The sequence below is a fragment of the Brachyistius frenatus genome, unplaced genomic scaffold (assembly GCF_029030835.1).
Source record: "Brachyistius frenatus isolate BFR_SWC_R1_liver_20210118 unplaced genomic scaffold, ASM2903083v1 Contig_7, whole genome shotgun sequence".
Taxonomy (NCBI): domain Eukaryota; kingdom Metazoa; phylum Chordata; class Actinopteri; family Embiotocidae; genus Brachyistius; species Brachyistius frenatus.
In genome coordinates, this window is record NW_027210606.1 from 4,053,282 (window position 1) to 4,070,719 (window position 17,438).

The 17,438-nt window shown below is 41.1% G+C and overlaps 1 protein-coding gene across 1 annotated transcript; it reads right to left on the reverse strand.

Annotated features, from left to right (window-relative positions):
• Positions 1 to 101: 101 nt before the first annotated feature.
• Positions 102 to 15,586, reverse strand: sh2d3a (SH2 domain containing 3A). The gene is made up of 20 exons (XM_069689662.1): positions 15,409 to 15,586; positions 15,127 to 15,218; positions 14,908 to 15,025; positions 13,657 to 13,686; positions 13,496 to 13,557; positions 13,265 to 13,416; positions 9,051 to 9,090; positions 8,802 to 8,918; positions 7,298 to 7,441; positions 6,098 to 6,378; positions 5,925 to 6,010; positions 4,730 to 4,849; positions 4,485 to 4,642; positions 4,169 to 4,366; positions 3,786 to 3,947; positions 3,401 to 3,516; positions 2,827 to 2,998; positions 2,611 to 2,722; positions 1,445 to 1,630; positions 102 to 716 (listed from the first exon to the last, which is right to left on the reverse strand). Exons 1-20 carry the CDS (start codon positions 15,521 to 15,523, stop codon positions 520 to 522), a joined length of 2,658 nt encoding a protein of 885 aa, XP_069545763.1. The 5' UTR covers positions 15,524 to 15,586; the 3' UTR covers positions 102 to 519.
• Positions 15,587 to 17,438: the final 1,852 nt, after the last annotated feature.

The window sequence follows — 17,438 nt, forward strand, 5'->3', positions numbered from 1 at the left end:
TTAACATGCATTTATTACATTAGAAACACTGAAATGAAAAACAGTTTCCAGTGTGGCCTGTCACAGCAGTTCAAGGATGAAGGGACTAAGGCTAAATGTCAGTCCTTTGGATCAAAGAAGTGGTTTGGATTGATAAAACACTGAGTATGTACATTTGGAAAGCAAACAAGCTAGTTTATGAGTAAACAATTTCAAATTTTCTGAAAAAGGAAAATGAATCCAAAGCAGGCCTTTTCACAGTAAAAGTCCGCCCTCACGTTCCGGTTCAAATTCATTTTTCTACAAGTCACGTTAATTTGTTGCTTCAAAAGCACAGAGTCACTCACATCTCGGCAAGTAAAGGAAAAACTACTTTTCCCTCTGTGTCCGTTTGATCTCATGGCTGACATCTCTTCCTATACTACCTCACGACACCAAGACTCAACTAAAAGCGTCGTTCTTTCATCTTGGCTTCGTATTTTTCCTCAGTTGAAGAAAGAGCTGATTTCACCTTCCACTCTGTGAAACGGGCCCTTAGGCTCAGGTTAAAGGGTCAGGTTGCTGTGGGGTGAGCTCCTCCGGTTCCAGTTTATCCGAGAGGACACAAAGGATCTTGTCAAACTTCTCGTATCGCTCCTCTCTGTCTGCCACTGCACCCAGCTGACCCCAGAACAGCCGCAGGGCGAACTCTGTCTGGAAAGCCTCCAGCAGCTCGGGAACTGGCTCCCAGCCTCCTGCTGTAACAGCGTGATGGACATTTGATCAGATACCGCACGTGACGGAACTTCACATCACTTTTACAATGGTAACCGTTTCTGAATGTAATACTTTGCTACTTCCTGCCGCAGCCAATGTTTACCCTTATCTTGCAATGAGCCCCATGCAAGTACCCCTCATGAACAGATTTTTTTTTTTTTGTAGCATGTGGGAGAAATCTGTTGCATTAACCATGTTCTTCATATTTCAGAAAACACTTGCTGAACTTACTTAAAAATTACAATTTGATTGTTAAATCTGAATGAGTCACAAAAAAAGAAACTCGTGAAAAGTGAATATTCTGTTCACCTTATCTGTGTAATCTGCTTTCCAAGTTCAGGTTCAACATTTTGTCAACTTGTACATTTCAGTGGCTGTTCAGAAAATTCTGTTACTGCAACAAGTGCCTCAAGGTCTTTGTGCAAGACGCTGTCCGGGGAAGCATTCACTGTCATCATATCTGACAGTGTAACATCACCTGCTGTACTATATCTCTCAATACTTCTCCCTGACGTGCCCTTGACTCCCTACTTCCTGGTACATGGACCACTCTGCTTTACAAAGTCATTTTATAACGCTGAACTTCACATCAAATTACTCTGTATTTATTTCCGTCTCTGTAAGGCGATGCTCTTTCTATTTGTTTTAGTTCTCCTCATACTACGACTGATTCTTTTGTTTGTTATGTCATGTGGATGAATGTTTGTACCTGTGAGCAGAGAGCGTGCGTGCTGCTGATAATCTTGAGCGTGCAACGCAGCACTGCGAGCTGATTGGAGGACATCATAAAGGAGCTGACAGCCTTGCTCACTGTTTTCCACCGGGTCCTCACCCTCCATCAGCAGCAGCAGAGGAACCAGGTGAGGCACTGCTATGGGACCCTGGACCGCAGTGTCTAAACACAAACATACGAACACACTATGCATCAGACTCTGTGCATTACATTGACTGCTTAAGAAATGGGTCACAATGCAGCACTTGTTTCAACAGGTCTGTGATAACAGGTGTTTTTTTGTACCTACTATTTATCTCAATTAAGGGGGAAGTGAACACAATTTTTACACATCACCGTGTGGTTACAGGAGTTGGGGAGCACATATAAAAATAGTGAGCAGGGCAAAAGTTTGATAAATTACCTCGAGTAAAGTTATGACTTTTAAGTAATGGTCAATGATACATAGCTCAATAGGTTGAGCCTAATGAGCTTTGAGTCTTAAAAATTACTTTTTGGGGAATAGAAAGAATTTGCCCTGAGCCAAATTCAACAAGTAGGGGTGGTTGGGAGCAATGAATATGCCGTTGCAGACGAGAACGCGCTGTAAATGGGCACAATATCGCGCCACAGTACATCAGCGCTGAATGATTACCCTCAATTGCCTGAGAGCATCAAAGTTAAACTCGGCATTGACAGTTTGACCCTGGGGGACAAAGTCATGGTGCAAAACCCCATGACTGCCGAAAAAACCTCACCTGCTTGTGTTCCTCACCTGATGCACCTTTTTGATCTGCCCATTTTGAAACGCGAATGGCACTCACTACACCGCATCCGGCTCATTGCTTCATTGCCGCAGATTTTCCAAAGCATTTCAAGTTTGACACTGAATTTGTTGTGCGCCCTCTGCTCATGTCCATGGAGAAATCGCAGATGCACCCAAACCAGTGATCACAAAAATGTGTTACTCAGGTGCCAATGTTAAACAAGCTACAAAACTTGGACTAGTTACACATTAAGGTTATAGCTTCCCCGGCTCTGGGCACGCCAAAACAGGTATTTGTCTGCATTTGTTCTCAGCCCTGACGTTTCATACCAGTGCATCTCTGACACATTGGACAAGAGCATCAAGCAGATTAATTGGATGTGGCTCTAACTCTCACCGTCTCCGTCGTTCAACGAGTTCATGAAGGGTTTGAGTGTTTTCTCAAATAATACTGCAGTCTCTGTGTGGTTTCTCCTCAGCGCTCGCCACGTCATCTCCAGTCGCACTATCTGCACATGTGCATGCAAAAACATATGTGTAAGAAAATTTAAACCAGTTTTAACTTTGTATAATTTTGCATCCAGCCAGCACATCTTTGTCATGAGAACCTCACCTGAGGCATCTCCAGAGCCTTCATCACGGCTGAGAAGGAGTAGAGGTTGTGGGCGTTTTCTTTCAAGGCCTGAGCCAGTAATATTATTTTGTGTAAAACAGTTGCTCTCTGGCTCACAGTGCCCGTGCAGCCCAGGATGTCTACTGCGACTCCCAGCATTATCAAATGATGCCTTAAAACAATAAAGAGGAATGGATTAAAGGTTTGTGAGTGGATAGAAGAATGAATGAGGTCAGTAATGAAGGACATTTTTCACTGCCTAACAAATCTGACAAGTCCATCACAATGTAATAGAGGTGAACAGACTTTGTGTTACTTGTATAATTTTAAAACTACATGTAAAAAAAAAAGCAGAAATATTTATCTACAATATCCTACTGGATACTCCACAGAACTACCAGAGAAATGATCTGCCTGAAAACTTAACAGCGCTTTTTGTGTTTTATCCACAACTCAAACCAAAGACACTGTCTGCATGGCAGATATAACAGCTCTTTACTTTTTTGTAATAGGTGAACCAATCTATCTATTCATACGTCTGGTTTTAAGTATAAAGTGTGTCAGCTACATGTACCTCTCCAACAAGTCCTCTCGTAACTGGTGTCCATGTGGCAAAGTGACAAGCTCCAGCCCGGAGTCAACTCCCATAATCCTCTTCTGCTCATCAGTCACCCCGACGATGCGTGCTACCTGCAGTGACACGACAACGATAAATCAACGGGCAGTCAAGGGTTACATCCAGTTCATTAAAGCTACTTTAATCAAACTAGGGTTGTTGAGTTGACTGAAAACACCCGGTTACAAATGACAGCTTGTTTCTATCAGCGCTGAAAGTGACAGTGTGGAATTAAGTGCAAGATAAAAGTAAAATTTCCTCACTTTTATTTGCAAACGTAAAAATAAAAGCTACTTATATTTAAGATTCAGGTTTCTTAAGATTTTTTCAGAGTAGGTTCTACCTGGCAGTCAACACTGAGTATGTGCAGAGCGGTGGTGTTGGCGTCTGAGCGGTTGAAGAGCTCTTTGAGTGACAGCAGGACACTAGGCTCCAGAGGTCGGTTGTTGTCCGGCAAGAGCAACGACTCAAACCGATCCAACTGGAAACATGAGCCCAACTCCATCTGTGATGAAGACAGAAGCATTTTAGTCCACAACTGGTACAAAGGTACATGTGCAGTACTCCATCGATTTCACAGATTTTTTTTTTTTTTTTAACTACTGTGGCCAATACTGTATTCTGAGGCCAATATCTGAAAAATAATCTTATATTGTGTTTTCAAACAGTTCTTTCAAGCTGTCACATACAATTTTACACCTCATATTTATACATATTTATACAAACATGTGGCCGTTCAAAATGATAGTCCTCTTCCTCCGCTGCCTTCCTCTGGAGCTCTTTGTCAAACAGCAGCTGCGACGATGCTTCACTCTTCTGGGCCTCCAGAAATCCAAAGGAAGTCTCTGTGAGGCGGGCACGGCTCTGCCACTTCTCCTCTGCACGCAGACGGTCCACGTGACCTTTCCGCTGGCAATGTGGCAACTGAACAAGATAACAAGGGGATATAAGCTCTTCATGGAGGATTTACTGGAAGACTGTGAGGCTTTTGTCTTGTCCCAAAACAGAAAGATGACAGAGATGAGTGGTGCGAATTTTTTACCTGGATGACCAGCTCATCGTAGAAGGAGGAGGGGTCTTCGTCCGGGTCTGTGGGTGGGGGAGGCGTAGCGTTGGAGAAAATAGCAGAGACTCTCAGAGGTTTAGGAGGAGCCCTCGGATGCAGCTGCCCGTCTGAGCCTCGTAGAGTTACACCACCACCTACGGGCACAGAGAGGGGAAATCAGAGAATGACCTGTGCATCTTCACCGAAAAGAAGCTGCGCTTGTGTTCATCTTAGCACGTTACCTGGGTAGGAGGGGCGTGCGTGTCGGGGGCGTGGGCTCAGCAGGGGTTCACTGCCTGTGCGGAACACTGGGGAGATGGGGGCGGGGCCAGTGTCCTCCGACTGAGTGCTTTGTGGAACACCTGGATGAAGAACAGTTACAGTGGCAAGGTGAAAAATAAACCACGGTGTTGACACTGTGGTTCTTTAGGTACAAATCAGTAATACTAGCCTCTTACTGAACACCAATACTACAATTATTATTACCAATACAAATATTGATACCATTTTAAAAAAATCTAAGGAGGATTTATTGGCTGATTGGCAGTGGTATGAATTTTTTTTTTTTTTTTTTTTTTAACAGTAATGCATGAACACAAACTTCAATATTCCTCATTTCTCTAATTCATATTACCCCAGTATCAGTAGTGTTCTTTATTTGTATTTTCTGTAGTAGAAGAGTGTAGTTCCTTCTTTTCTTTTGGCTGGTTGGTAGTAGGTGGGGCTAATCAATGAACCTGGAGGCTCAGGTCTGAGTGGCTTTGATTCAGAGCAGCTGTATGCAGCCAGAGATCTGTCACCACAGCAAACATTTACTGGGCCTTGAAGATCGGACATCAACTTCCTCCTATTCTTTTCTTTTGTACCCACCACCTCCAACAAAAATGATCTCTTATTTGTTCCATGCATTCTTTCTTATCAGAACCTGCCACTAAGCTCAGCCATAGAGAAGCCCTTCTGGTTTGTTAAGCTTGCAGTAGTTAATTAAGTGGTGAGCCTCCAGCTTGAAGCAGAAAAAAGGAGAATTCACTTCACTTTCTCAACACACATTTTTTTTTTTTCATTTTCAAACTTGGAGTCTTCTTGAGTTTGCACAGCTCCCTCTGGAGCCACAAAAGGCTTTACTCAACTTTTTTTTTATTTATTTTTTTAACATATGCAGTTGTATTCCCCAAAGCCTGTAAACATACTTTGATGAGTAAAATCAGTGAAGTTCTCCATTTTACATACATAAAAAATAAGTTAGCAGTTCACTGCAGTTAATGTGCCAACAAATTATTGTATCTGTTGCTTTTGCATCTGTATTTCTTGTGGAGTTTATTTTACACTTGGTTGACTGGATCGCATCGCAATGCAGCTGCCTCCAGGGGTCATCAGACAGACGCGTGTTTGCGCATGTGTATATATACAGTAGGTTGCATGTTTGTGATGATGTACCAGTCCGTAGGTTGCTGTCAGACTGTGCAGACTGAAGTGAAGGCCTCCGTCCCACATTCTCCAAGTTAGCAGGCTGACTTCCACTCCTGCAACACATAAAACAACATTGTACCCGTTTGACTACATGCATTATGTTTGTATATACAGGTGCAGCACACGACAGCTCCTCCCACCTTAGCAGTGGATTGATGACCTGCAGTGTGTCGGTGTATGTGGAGCTGAAGCTGCGTCTTTTCCTGTGTTCGGCTTGTTTCTCCCCCCCTACGCCTCCTATTTTGGATTCTGCATGTCGCTCGGTGATGACACGCAGAGGAAGTGTCCGTGTGATTGGGTGAAAGATCACAGCGCCTGAAGCGTGGGAGATGGGCCGACGGTCGCCCACATAGAATCGGATCAGAGCGGGAACGTTGTCAAAGCGATCCTCCTCAAACTGGAACAGCTCCCGAGAGTAGCCCTGTCGCACAGATGGAGACACACATAATGCATCAAGCAGAGCCTTTTAAGTGACAAAACTCTGCTCAGAGATAGGAGACGTGGCTATTGTGGCTGGCAGTTTAGCAGATGTCAGATTGGAAATCTGACACAGGGTCACAGCAAAGTTTTAGATAAAACTATGAAAAGTCTGTTAAAATATGTCAAACCACTCTTGCAGTATAACCCATGTCTTCAGTAATGCTCTGCATTCTCAATTTAAGTCATTATTTTGTCAAGTATTCACTAGCCTACAGTGGTTGATCGTTTAATAAACAAATGGTTAAATATTTTGTTTGATGAAAGATCAAGCAAATACCTTGGGTATTGATAAGATTACCAAGTCTGACTAACATCTACTAAAATATCTGTTATCCAAGTTCAATATGTCCACCTGTACAATCTGATTAAAAATCTAACATAAGAGGACTGCAAGGACTTAAAGTAGATTTTGGGGCTGGTTGAGGCCTCAGTCGGTGCTGTTGTTATACCAGAATGCATTATTTTAAAAGAGGTTTTGAATGCTCAGTCTGAAATTATTTACATAAATGAAGTGGATACTATTCAAAATGGCCCCCGATATAAAGCAAACCATATCAAAGATGTAAATAAAATGAGTAATGCATCACAAAGTAAATGTAGATGATAACAAACCTGAGTCTTTAAGTTAGCATGAACTTACTTTATTTACTAAATATTATTAAAATTACTTGACTTAATTGTTTAGTGTATAAAATAAAAGTGTCAATCAAGATTTTAGATCCTGTGGTGACATCTTCATATTGCTGGATTTGGCCAACCAATACGCAAAAGATTCAAATTGACAATTATATAAAACATAAAAATTAGGCATTGCTGCTTAATAAATGATTTGAACAACACTATAATTTCTGTAGACCCACCTTTTTGGGACGAAGGACCACGCGTATGATCTTAAAGTGCAGGGGGCCATTCTTCCAAAGGCAGCTCAGAACATAGTTCCCGGGGGCGGAGCTTGAGTCTCGGACCAGGAAGTCGCCGTCCCTCTCAAACAGAGACTCTGCAGCCTGGGGCGACAAGTCAGCAGGTTCACTTGGTCAGCTGAACGTAGAGGTTCACATTGTGTTGACATATTTCTGTATATAACTAAAGCTGAGTGTTGTTGGCCACAGTGTAAAAGAGGTTAAAGTAGTAGTTCAATACTCTGGGAATTACATATTTATCTTCTTGCTGACAGTTGGATCAGTCGTAACGCCCTCATGTCCATGTGGTAAATACAGAAAGTTGCCAGTAAGCTATAATTAGCTTTAACTAAGTCAGTCTAATACAATACTATAAATCCTCTACCTTTGAAAATGTTTTCTAGAAGTGTTTAGAGAGCTGTAGGATCAGTGTAGGATGCAGTTTAACTGTACTGCATTACACAGAGAGGTGTTTCTGTTGTTTATCCTGCTTTCATTTAAATAAATGGGCGGGGCTGAATAATAGAAACACCTCTTAGTATAACAATACAACACTGTAACCTCCAAAACGATCATAAAGTTCAATCCCAACCTTTGCAACAAGTTTCAACCTTCATAAATATAGGATTTAGACTCCATTCATTTTTGTTCAAACATTTCTTTTAAATTGCTTTGCACCAATCACACTCAACAATGACAAAAATGTACTTTTGTATCTGTTTGTTTAATCCAGAGTGTAAGAGCAGGGTTACGGGTGGGCGATTGAGCCCTAAAATAATATCATAATATTTCAGGTTAGTTCTGTGAAAATAAACATATTCTTGATGATACTACAGAATATCGAATTATTCATCTGAAGAACATAATTGCAACAAAATAAGTTTTGTAGTTTGATATGTTGGCATAAATGTAACAGTTTGTCTGCCAATATTCAGTAAAAATTAAACAAACATGATCTTGGTTCTTTAGTTTGGATTCTATACTCTACATGTAGCCACTCTCAGCCATGCCAGTTGTTTCTGTGCGTAATCTATGCATGTAACGTATGTCATGCTACGTACCACGTCATTACGTCAACAAAAAAAAAAAGATGCCGTTATTATGATGAATGAAATATGGCACACTCCTGCAGAGGGTTATGTCTATTTCTTGGTCAGAAGTTACTTCCTTCACTGGTTGCCTGGCAACTTCAAGATGAGGTCAAGACTCAATATTTTGTGCCGGTAGGGAGATTTTGTTACTTTGAACGGATACAGCGAGACGAGCAGCATCCCTGGGTTACAGTTTTTATGCTAAGCTAACCGGCTACTGGCTGGAAGCTTAAGTTATATTACAGAGAGACCTGAGAGTGTGGTACCGATCTTTTCTTCACAAGAATATTTCCTAAAGTGTAGTCAGTCTGCCCCTTTCATATGTGTTGTAAAAGATTATTAAGTGTGAATACGAGGAGAAGTTTAAGGTGCACCTCTCTGCTCAGTGATCCGTGGTACCAGGCGTGGCTCCTTGGGTCCTCTGTGCTGAGCTTCAGCTCCTCTTCCAGCTCCTTCTTCAATGAGTCCATCTCTCTCCGACCACCAAACACCTACAACATGCATCGCAGCTCAGCAAAAACCACAGTTACTCCGCATCTTGTCTCTGTGTGAGGCTGTGAAGGAATATATGTAGCAAAGGGGGGCAAGTGAGAGACAGAGAGGCCGTTTGTTTAAACTCTTACCTTCAGCTGGCTGAGGTATGCGCTGATACTCCTCCTCTTGCTGAAAAACAAGAGGAAAGAGGTGATTTGGAGCTACCTTTCTAAACCCCAGAGAGCCATGGAGGATGGTGCCATGTTTTTCCATTGAACAAACAGTACAAGGGTGGAAGGCCAAGGTCTGGGTCTGTCATTAACGCCACAAAAACTGACAGACTTTTAATAGCCTGCCTCATTTTCTTCCTTCCTTCCTCCCCAAGCTTCCTCCTTCCTGCCTCTGCAAACACAAGGCTCCCAGATGAAGGGCTAGCAGAACTTACAACAGGGCTGAACTAGATAACTCCCAGCAATCTTTTGAACTACTACCCTTTCCACAAAATCTACCTCTACCTGCCTCTGTCTGTGTGGACACGAGTAAACAATGTGGAACAAATCATGTGTTCTGGGATTACTGGAGGGATGTGCGAAAACAGTGATGTGAAGGCTCCTTTTTTCACTCTGCTTTGACCTTACACATTGCTTTCAACATCCACAAAAACAAAACAAATACTTCCATTTACACCAAGTTGCCAATTTGTTCTGTTTATGTAACCTAAAACTAATTGAGGCGTTGTAATAAAAACCTACAAGAGTAAAGGTTTTGGTCGTTTTTTTAAAATGCTGTTTGCAGAATTGTTGAATCAACTAAAAGGTTATTTTGGAGGATGTACTTTGTGATGCTGTCAAAATAAACTCCTTAAACTTGCTCTCTTCAAATTTGTCCATTATTAGGTGAATTAAATCCCCAAGGATTTCGTGAGGTAGTTCTTTACAAGGTAATGATCGCCGGCTGGGTTTCTGCTACAAGCTGCTGGGGATAAAATGTCTGAAAAACAGAACCATTTGTTCATGTATTAATTTTGTTTGTTGACTTCAAATGAAAAGTCTATACAGGAATATCGCTTTAAAATACCAGTAAGTTAGGTCCTACTGAAAAACATTTCAAGGACATCACCTCCACATCCTTAATGATACTCAAGGTCACGACCTTCAGTGCCACCCCACCCCATCCTGCACCCTCGTCCCACACTGCTCTTGCCTGAATTCGGGACAAAACACTGGACCTGGTGTGACCGGACCTTTTTCACAGCCACATCTTCCACCTGAATCTACTTCCCCAAACCCATTTCTGACTACACTGATCTTACTATGGATTTCAAAAAAATAAATAGTAATAATTTAAGTCTGAATGCGTCTTCCCTGAAATGCAGATTTCCACACTTCATTTTATGTCCTACTCTACAACATCGTTACATTTCATCATTATTGACCAATCTGCCAAACTTGTTTTCTTGATTTATCAATTCATCTCGTGGTTAAAAAAAAAAAAATGTCACAATGTCCTGCAGTTTAAGATTACAACTTCAAATTGTTTGTTTTGTCAGATTTGCAGTCCAAACCCCAAAGATACAGTTGACTATTACATTAGAGAGAAGTAAAACTGCAAATCCTCATAATTAAAAAAAAAAGCTGCAAACATGTAATGTTTGGCATTTTTTTCTGAAAAATAGTATTGCGTGACTTTCCAAATAATGCAGATAAACTTTCTACCAATCGTTTTAATAATCTAGTCCATTCATCAACTAATTGTTTCAACTCTATGCTACAATTCTGTGTCGGTATTGGATTTATAGTTTTCACGGACATAACTGGCCATGTAGAGGGTCAGTGAGTCCTAAAGTTTAATCATCATTATTAAGTGTCTTGCATTATACTGTACAAACGCTGAGGTGTCTGTAAATGTCTACCCTCTTGTCATAAAAGGGGTTCATAAAGTGTTAAAAAAAAATACTGAAATGCAACATTACACCCTTCACAACAGTGTCATAGGCTACAGTCTGAGAGGAACCTTTGAACAGGTAAGTGTGTTACTATTGTAATTGAATGTTTACAGTAAGATGACCGTGACAGCAGCAAGGTGCATTCAACATAAAATCCCAGTTGGAAAAGTTTGTTATGATGTAACAAGGTGCCACATCCTGTTTGAGGGGCGTTGGTCGAGGCAGCACTTCAGAAACACCTGTGCAGCACAGCCACTATTGTGAAACGCAACCTGACACCTCATTTGACAATGCTTCAAGCTATTTTACTCTGCTTCGCCAGCAAACTAGTACTCATCTGACTAATCTCACACTTTGATGACAGTAGTTTCCTAATCGAATAACTTTCGTCATGAATCCGAACAGAGTCAAAACTTACCAGTGCCTCAAAGTTGTGCAACAGGTAGCTTTGTTAGCTGGCAAAGCTGCAGGTAGAAACAAACCAAAAGTAGCCACTGCCCAGTCCGACTTTGTGGGCTGTGAAGAATCTCTAAATTTAATAGTTTTGTATGTGAAGCTGTGAGTAAATGTTGAGAAAACCCTGCACACCGCACAAAGTTAAATCAACTTTCGTTCAAAACAAAAACAAAAAAACCCTCTAAACTTCTAAAATATCGCGTTAATTGACGAAGTTGTTCCTTATTTTATTAACGGTGTTCTGGCAGCGACCAACGCTCCGTCCTACCTGTCGGTCCGACTCAGAGCTCACCGGTCCCGGACATGTTTGGCGGTTTGTGGTCCAAACAAAAAAAAAAAACATCTGGGGAGTCGTACTGTTCAGTCTTTCTTTGCTGCTGTCCCTCCCCCTCCCCTCTCCCCCCCCCCCTCTCTCTCCTCCCTGCGTACTTTCGGACGGGTTCCCACATGTTCTCCCGAGCTCTCCTTCTCCCCCGCCCCGGGCCCCGGTGCTGAAGCACCGCTGTCTGCCTGACATTCCTCGGATACCGACACAAGCTGAGCTGACGCATCACCCAGCTGTATGGTAGGTGGGCAGCAGCGCGACAGTAAATGCCACATGCGGAGCTGATTTAGTCTCGTCAGATTTGTTTTTGTAACAAACTAAAGGTTAACATTTCCACACCGTCCTCAGATCAGAAAATGATGTTGAGCAGAGGGCAGACCCTGACAACCGCACAAATTCCCAGTCATTAAATATTTTAACAATCAATAATTCTGTTTATTTCAGTTTCTAAACGCTTTTTCTCTCATTGACACTCGTTAAATTTATTTTTTTTAAAGTTCAAATGTCCTGTGGTTTTGTGGCGGCGCATTAATATTTGCATAATGCGGTCAGGTGTGTTATTCAGTTATTTTACCTGGTTTCCGACGTGTCTCGGCCAATCAGAGTGGAGGACCGGAACTATCTCCTTCACTGAGACGTTTGGTTTCCAACCTGCGGCTTCTAGCAGTCATTCAAAGATGTGCCTGTACTTGACCAGCCCATACACCTTAAGTAGACTACTTGTTAGTTGTTACACTAACACTGTATCCCTGTAGAAATATTTATGTGCCCTATTTTTTTTTGACATAGGCTATATGAAACGTCTCTGAAGGAAATTACTTTAACGACTGGAAGAGTTTGGTTCTCCCAAACTACTAAAAACACATTTTCTGACTTACTTTGTATAGTAGTTTGCAAATAAATAATTATGGTTTTATATGAATTAAAAATAATGTGTAAAAAAAAAATCCACAGCAACATATGGTCCCAGCCTGGATCTTTTAGTTAATCTTTCTTCCCCATAACACAATTGTACGGGGCATGTTCGAGCTATAAAGTTTTAAATATGTTTTGCAGCCGAGTTACTCTGCTTTAAGAAAAATGTATAAAGCTGAAACAACCATTTAGATAATTACCTGCGTGCAACATCTTTTTGCCCCTAGTTCCAGCCAAACTCTTGAGGATTTGTTGCTTTTATTAATCCTCGGATGAAGTGGACTTTTAATGCTGAAGATGATCCGGCACTGAGCTTTCTGCTCTGCAACGACCACGACTTGAGGATTAACAGCTTACAAACACACATTGTGTCATTCAGTCTTTGACCTCTCACTAGGAGGAAGTGAGACCTAAATACAAAGCCTACAGTGTGTTGTTGATTGTTTGAGCCATCAAAAACCGTTTTCTTTTTCGATGAAAGTACAACGTGAGATCATGTTATTTAATATCCATGATGTCTTTTCATTCATTTGTCTTTCCAACTTATCTGTAGATGCATGATTGTATGCCTCACTTTACAATCTCGGACAGATTTTATGAAGTTAATTATTAGCCATTCATGTGTAGACTACCTTGAGAAAGTGGATCTCTTTCCCAAACATACGGCCACTGTCATACTCTTTCACAGACACGCATTAAACACGCAGAGGGGGTCAGCTTACCTGTGTTTGCTGTCCTGACAGCTGTCCTGACTGATAATGATGTCCTCGCTAAGGGGGCGGAGCTGCGAGCACGAGGCGGATAGGCGCTGTTTTTTGTCAGCGCGCTGGAGGCGCGGAAGAACACTGTGACGAAACAGATCCTTCGGCTTTTCCTGCAGAGACCCAGATACAGGTGACTTTAGAGCAGACTGTTTTTGTGATGCTGTGTAGTGAAAACTTTGCATCCCTCACTAGATCCAGAGATGATCCCAGGGAGTACTTTCGGCTCACTCTGCGCTTTACGACCTGCACATCTAAGAGAACAAAAGGACATTTTAAAGGAATAGTTCAACACTATAGAAAATATATGTATTTGTTTTCTTGCAAAGAGTTAAAGAAGAGAAAATTCATACCACTCTCAGGTCTGTCTGTTAAATATGAAGCTGTAAGAAAAGCAACACACAGCATGTTAATTAGAATAATTAAAAGTTGTAAATCTGCCAGGCTGGCTGTTTTCACTCACAAAGCTAAAAGGTGTATTTCCCAAAAACTCATCCTTTAGTTTGTGTGCATTGACACGTCTACACTTCAAGGCATTCATTAACTTGTGACATCATCATTCATTCAGGCCTTCTATATTTTTAAATTTTACTTCTTTCAGTTCCACTAAGCAGTAACAAGCCAGTAAACACCTAAAATATAAAACATTTGACTTGGTAAACCAGTTTCTCACGGTGATTATAAATGATCTCAACAGATATCCCGCTCTCTGCAAGGTGAAAAGGATGATTCACAGAAAGATAAAAGTTTATTCCTAGGCTTATTTCTGAATACAGACACACATGTACTTGAACACACAAGCAACTTGAATAAGCTAATGTCCCAGATTAGTATGTCAACAGAACGTGCTGTAAATAAAGAGTAATTGAAGAAGACAGCCTTCACATACAGCTTTAGTGTATGCAAGTCTGTTCATCCATGTATGTCCATAGTATGTGTGAGTACCCACATAATATGTGCAGATGTGTGCACTAGCATTACAGTATATCAAAATATTATCAAGGCTATTTTTCTGTTATCAATATGGCTTTGTATTGAACGTTGGTACATTTCTGGTACAGACCAAAACGTGGCTGCATCACTTGGTATAGAAAACTATCAAACACTGAAAGCTGGCATTGACTGACTGGTCAGATTTGTTTATTCTCCCCCATTAACACCATGTTTCTCCAACTCTGTGTGCAGTGCTAAATAATACTCAACCTCCACATTTGCTGTGTGGTAATTTGACCAAACATTAATTCAAAAAATGCAACTTATAACTATGGAATGAAAACACTGAACTTAAACTTGTTTTGAAATCCTGTGCTCCTTCAAGATAGGGCCTCAAGAGTAGAAAACCAGAAAGCAGGTCGTTTTAATGCGGTTATCATGTCGGTTGATTGAGTGCAACAATTATTCAATTCAGTTAGTACAAACATGTGTTGATACACATCAGCCTGAAGCTGTGAGGGCCTCTGGAGTTCAGGTTCCCCCCTTGTTTGTTGCCAGGCCTGAGCACCATGACCACTTGATAAACATTTACTGATAAGATTTTTATACGATTTGAAATACTGTCCAGTCCTGGTGTGACTGTGCGCTTTAATGTGGCCGGTGTGTGTCACCAGAATGTGGGTCCAGTCTTTGTCGATGTCTTGCAAGCTGCTTGAGAATGGTTTCTCTGTGTGTTGCATCTTCTATGCCGGCATCCCTCAGCTCTCCGTCTGTCACATTCAGCAAACCCTGCAGAGAAGCAAAAAAAGAGTGCGGGAAGCAATAAAGGAAAGTGCAGGATTTTTAGATAGAAACAAGCACACACAAATGCATTTTGAACATGTACATACCTCCAGACCATAATATTCACTCTCTAGTGTCTTGGTGTACTGGGGCAGGCCGATCTGGTTCAGCCACCAGGCGATGGAGCGATTATTCATGTCTGAACAGCAAAGGCAGAAAAGATGGTGATTACATACCAACACCCATGCTAACACACATGCTTGTACATGTTTCTGTTCATTGGAGAAAATACAAATGAAGGATTTGTTATAGAAAGCAGCTAACGAGACGCGCAGGCAGAGAGTCTTTGTATTGTTTGCCTTGCAGCAGCTACAGTATGTAACACCTACCTGTTAACTGTGTCCACCGTGGCACTGTCGTCTCTCTTTCTCCCTGTATTATCACTATTTCATTTCTTGCCTTACTTTCCCTCAGTGTTCCTTCCTTCTTTGCAGCTGCTCTCATCTAAGTTACCTCTGTCATTAAGTCTACCTCTAACGTTCTCTTTGTGGTAAGAGTGCAAGCCCGCTCCCCCTCAAACCTGCAGGGTCACTCAAAAAGCCAATCAGATTGTACAGTGGGAACACAGTACCCTTCACCCAACAGCAAATCACAGCGCAGGAATTAGCATGAGCTCTCAAGAGGCAGAGGGTGCAGGTAGAGGCAAGTCATGAGAGTTCAGAAAAACAAGAAGGGGGGTGTTAAATGTTAGGCAGCTGTCAGCATGTCAAGTCAGAGATAGGCATTCATGTACAGTGGTGAGTCTCTCTACCTGCCTGTCTGCCTGTCTGTCTGTCTGTCTGTCTGTCCATCCATGTTGTGAGATAAAGTAACTGCAGGAAAAGTGGTGTGTAGGAGTGACACCTAGTGTTGAAGTAAAAAGTGACTTGCACATAAAGGTCAATTTAGTCATATTGATGACAACCGCTTCACCTGAGTGAAGCAGCATTATGTGTTAGTGTGGTACACAAGTTTATAAGAGAATGTCTATGTCGCAAACTCGGGCAACAACATGGATATAAGTCCACAGTGAGAAGATGCTATGAGGTATTGTGAGCATCAAGCATTTTGGAGTTTGATGCAGTCACTTGACTAAAATCGTCTCTCAAAATCCCCCAACTTTATGGATGTGCAATTTAAATCCATAGAGCACCTTTAAGAAACAATCCTTAATCTGGATATCCAGGTTGGAAGGCTTCACAGCAGCAAGACAACAAAAAAAACACAGTTTTCCTCAGGCCAAAATTTACTGTTTAATGCGCTTTTGATTTGTGTTGATTGTATACTATTTCTCACTTTTCATGATAATTATAGAAATATATTTAGGAAGATGCAGGAAAAATATAAAGTTATCAACAACATATGAGTAAGGCGCAGGAAGGCAATGTTTCTCCCTACAACATGCATTTCATAAAAGCCACATATCTTTCTATATCAAATCCCTCACCAGGTATTTGAAATGTTATGTTTCAGTGGCGCCATATCAGCCCATCTTTTGTTTTGTTTCTGACTGCTGCTGGTTTACAACCTTTTTGTATTCTACCATAATCTTGTGGTCATTTATTTACATCCTGTGAGGAATATATGCATACAACTTGTCACCTTGATTGGATTGTTAATGCACATGGCAAGACTGCTAGATCAGCCACACAATTTCTTCAAGAAAAAAAGAATAAAAGACACTAAGCATGGGAGTACAAGCATAAATATATTGTACATCCACTACGCAAAAAAAAAAAAAAAAAAAATCTCTCATGAGATTTAATGTTTTGATGCCTAAAGCGAGACTGTGTTTTGCTCCTGCAGTTGAACCAGCAACATATGATGGCTAATGTACACTTGATAGATGTTGCTCTATAATGGACATTGGGTCAGTTAACTAACTTTGTGAGTCTTCTCTCTACTGATGCTACACCATGTAATAGCAATTACCATTACCCTGGATTTTATGCTTGTGGCTACAGTTGCTGCTGTTCAGCTAAAACTACACCAGCACACCATATAACGTCTCAGCTGACCTCTTGATCTGTTTGTCCACCTTGATCCCAGCTGGCACCTAGACATGCACACAGTTCTGAGACTTTTCCTGCCACTTAAATACAAAAAAAAAGAGGGGGAAATTGAATATGTTGTGATTAAAGTTTTTGGACAATGTATTTTAAAACATGCCTCTAGTGACATAACTATACAGTAAGGATTGTTCAGAGTAACTGAGACATTGTTTCAGAAAAGACATGATATGTTAAGTGCAAATTGGTCCATTGTGTAAAGCAGTCAGTCTCAAAACAATCAAACTGATCCCACAAAGGTTTAGATGAAAAATATTATCTTTATATGACTTATTTTTAGTCCATGAAGTAAAAATAAAATCCAATATCTA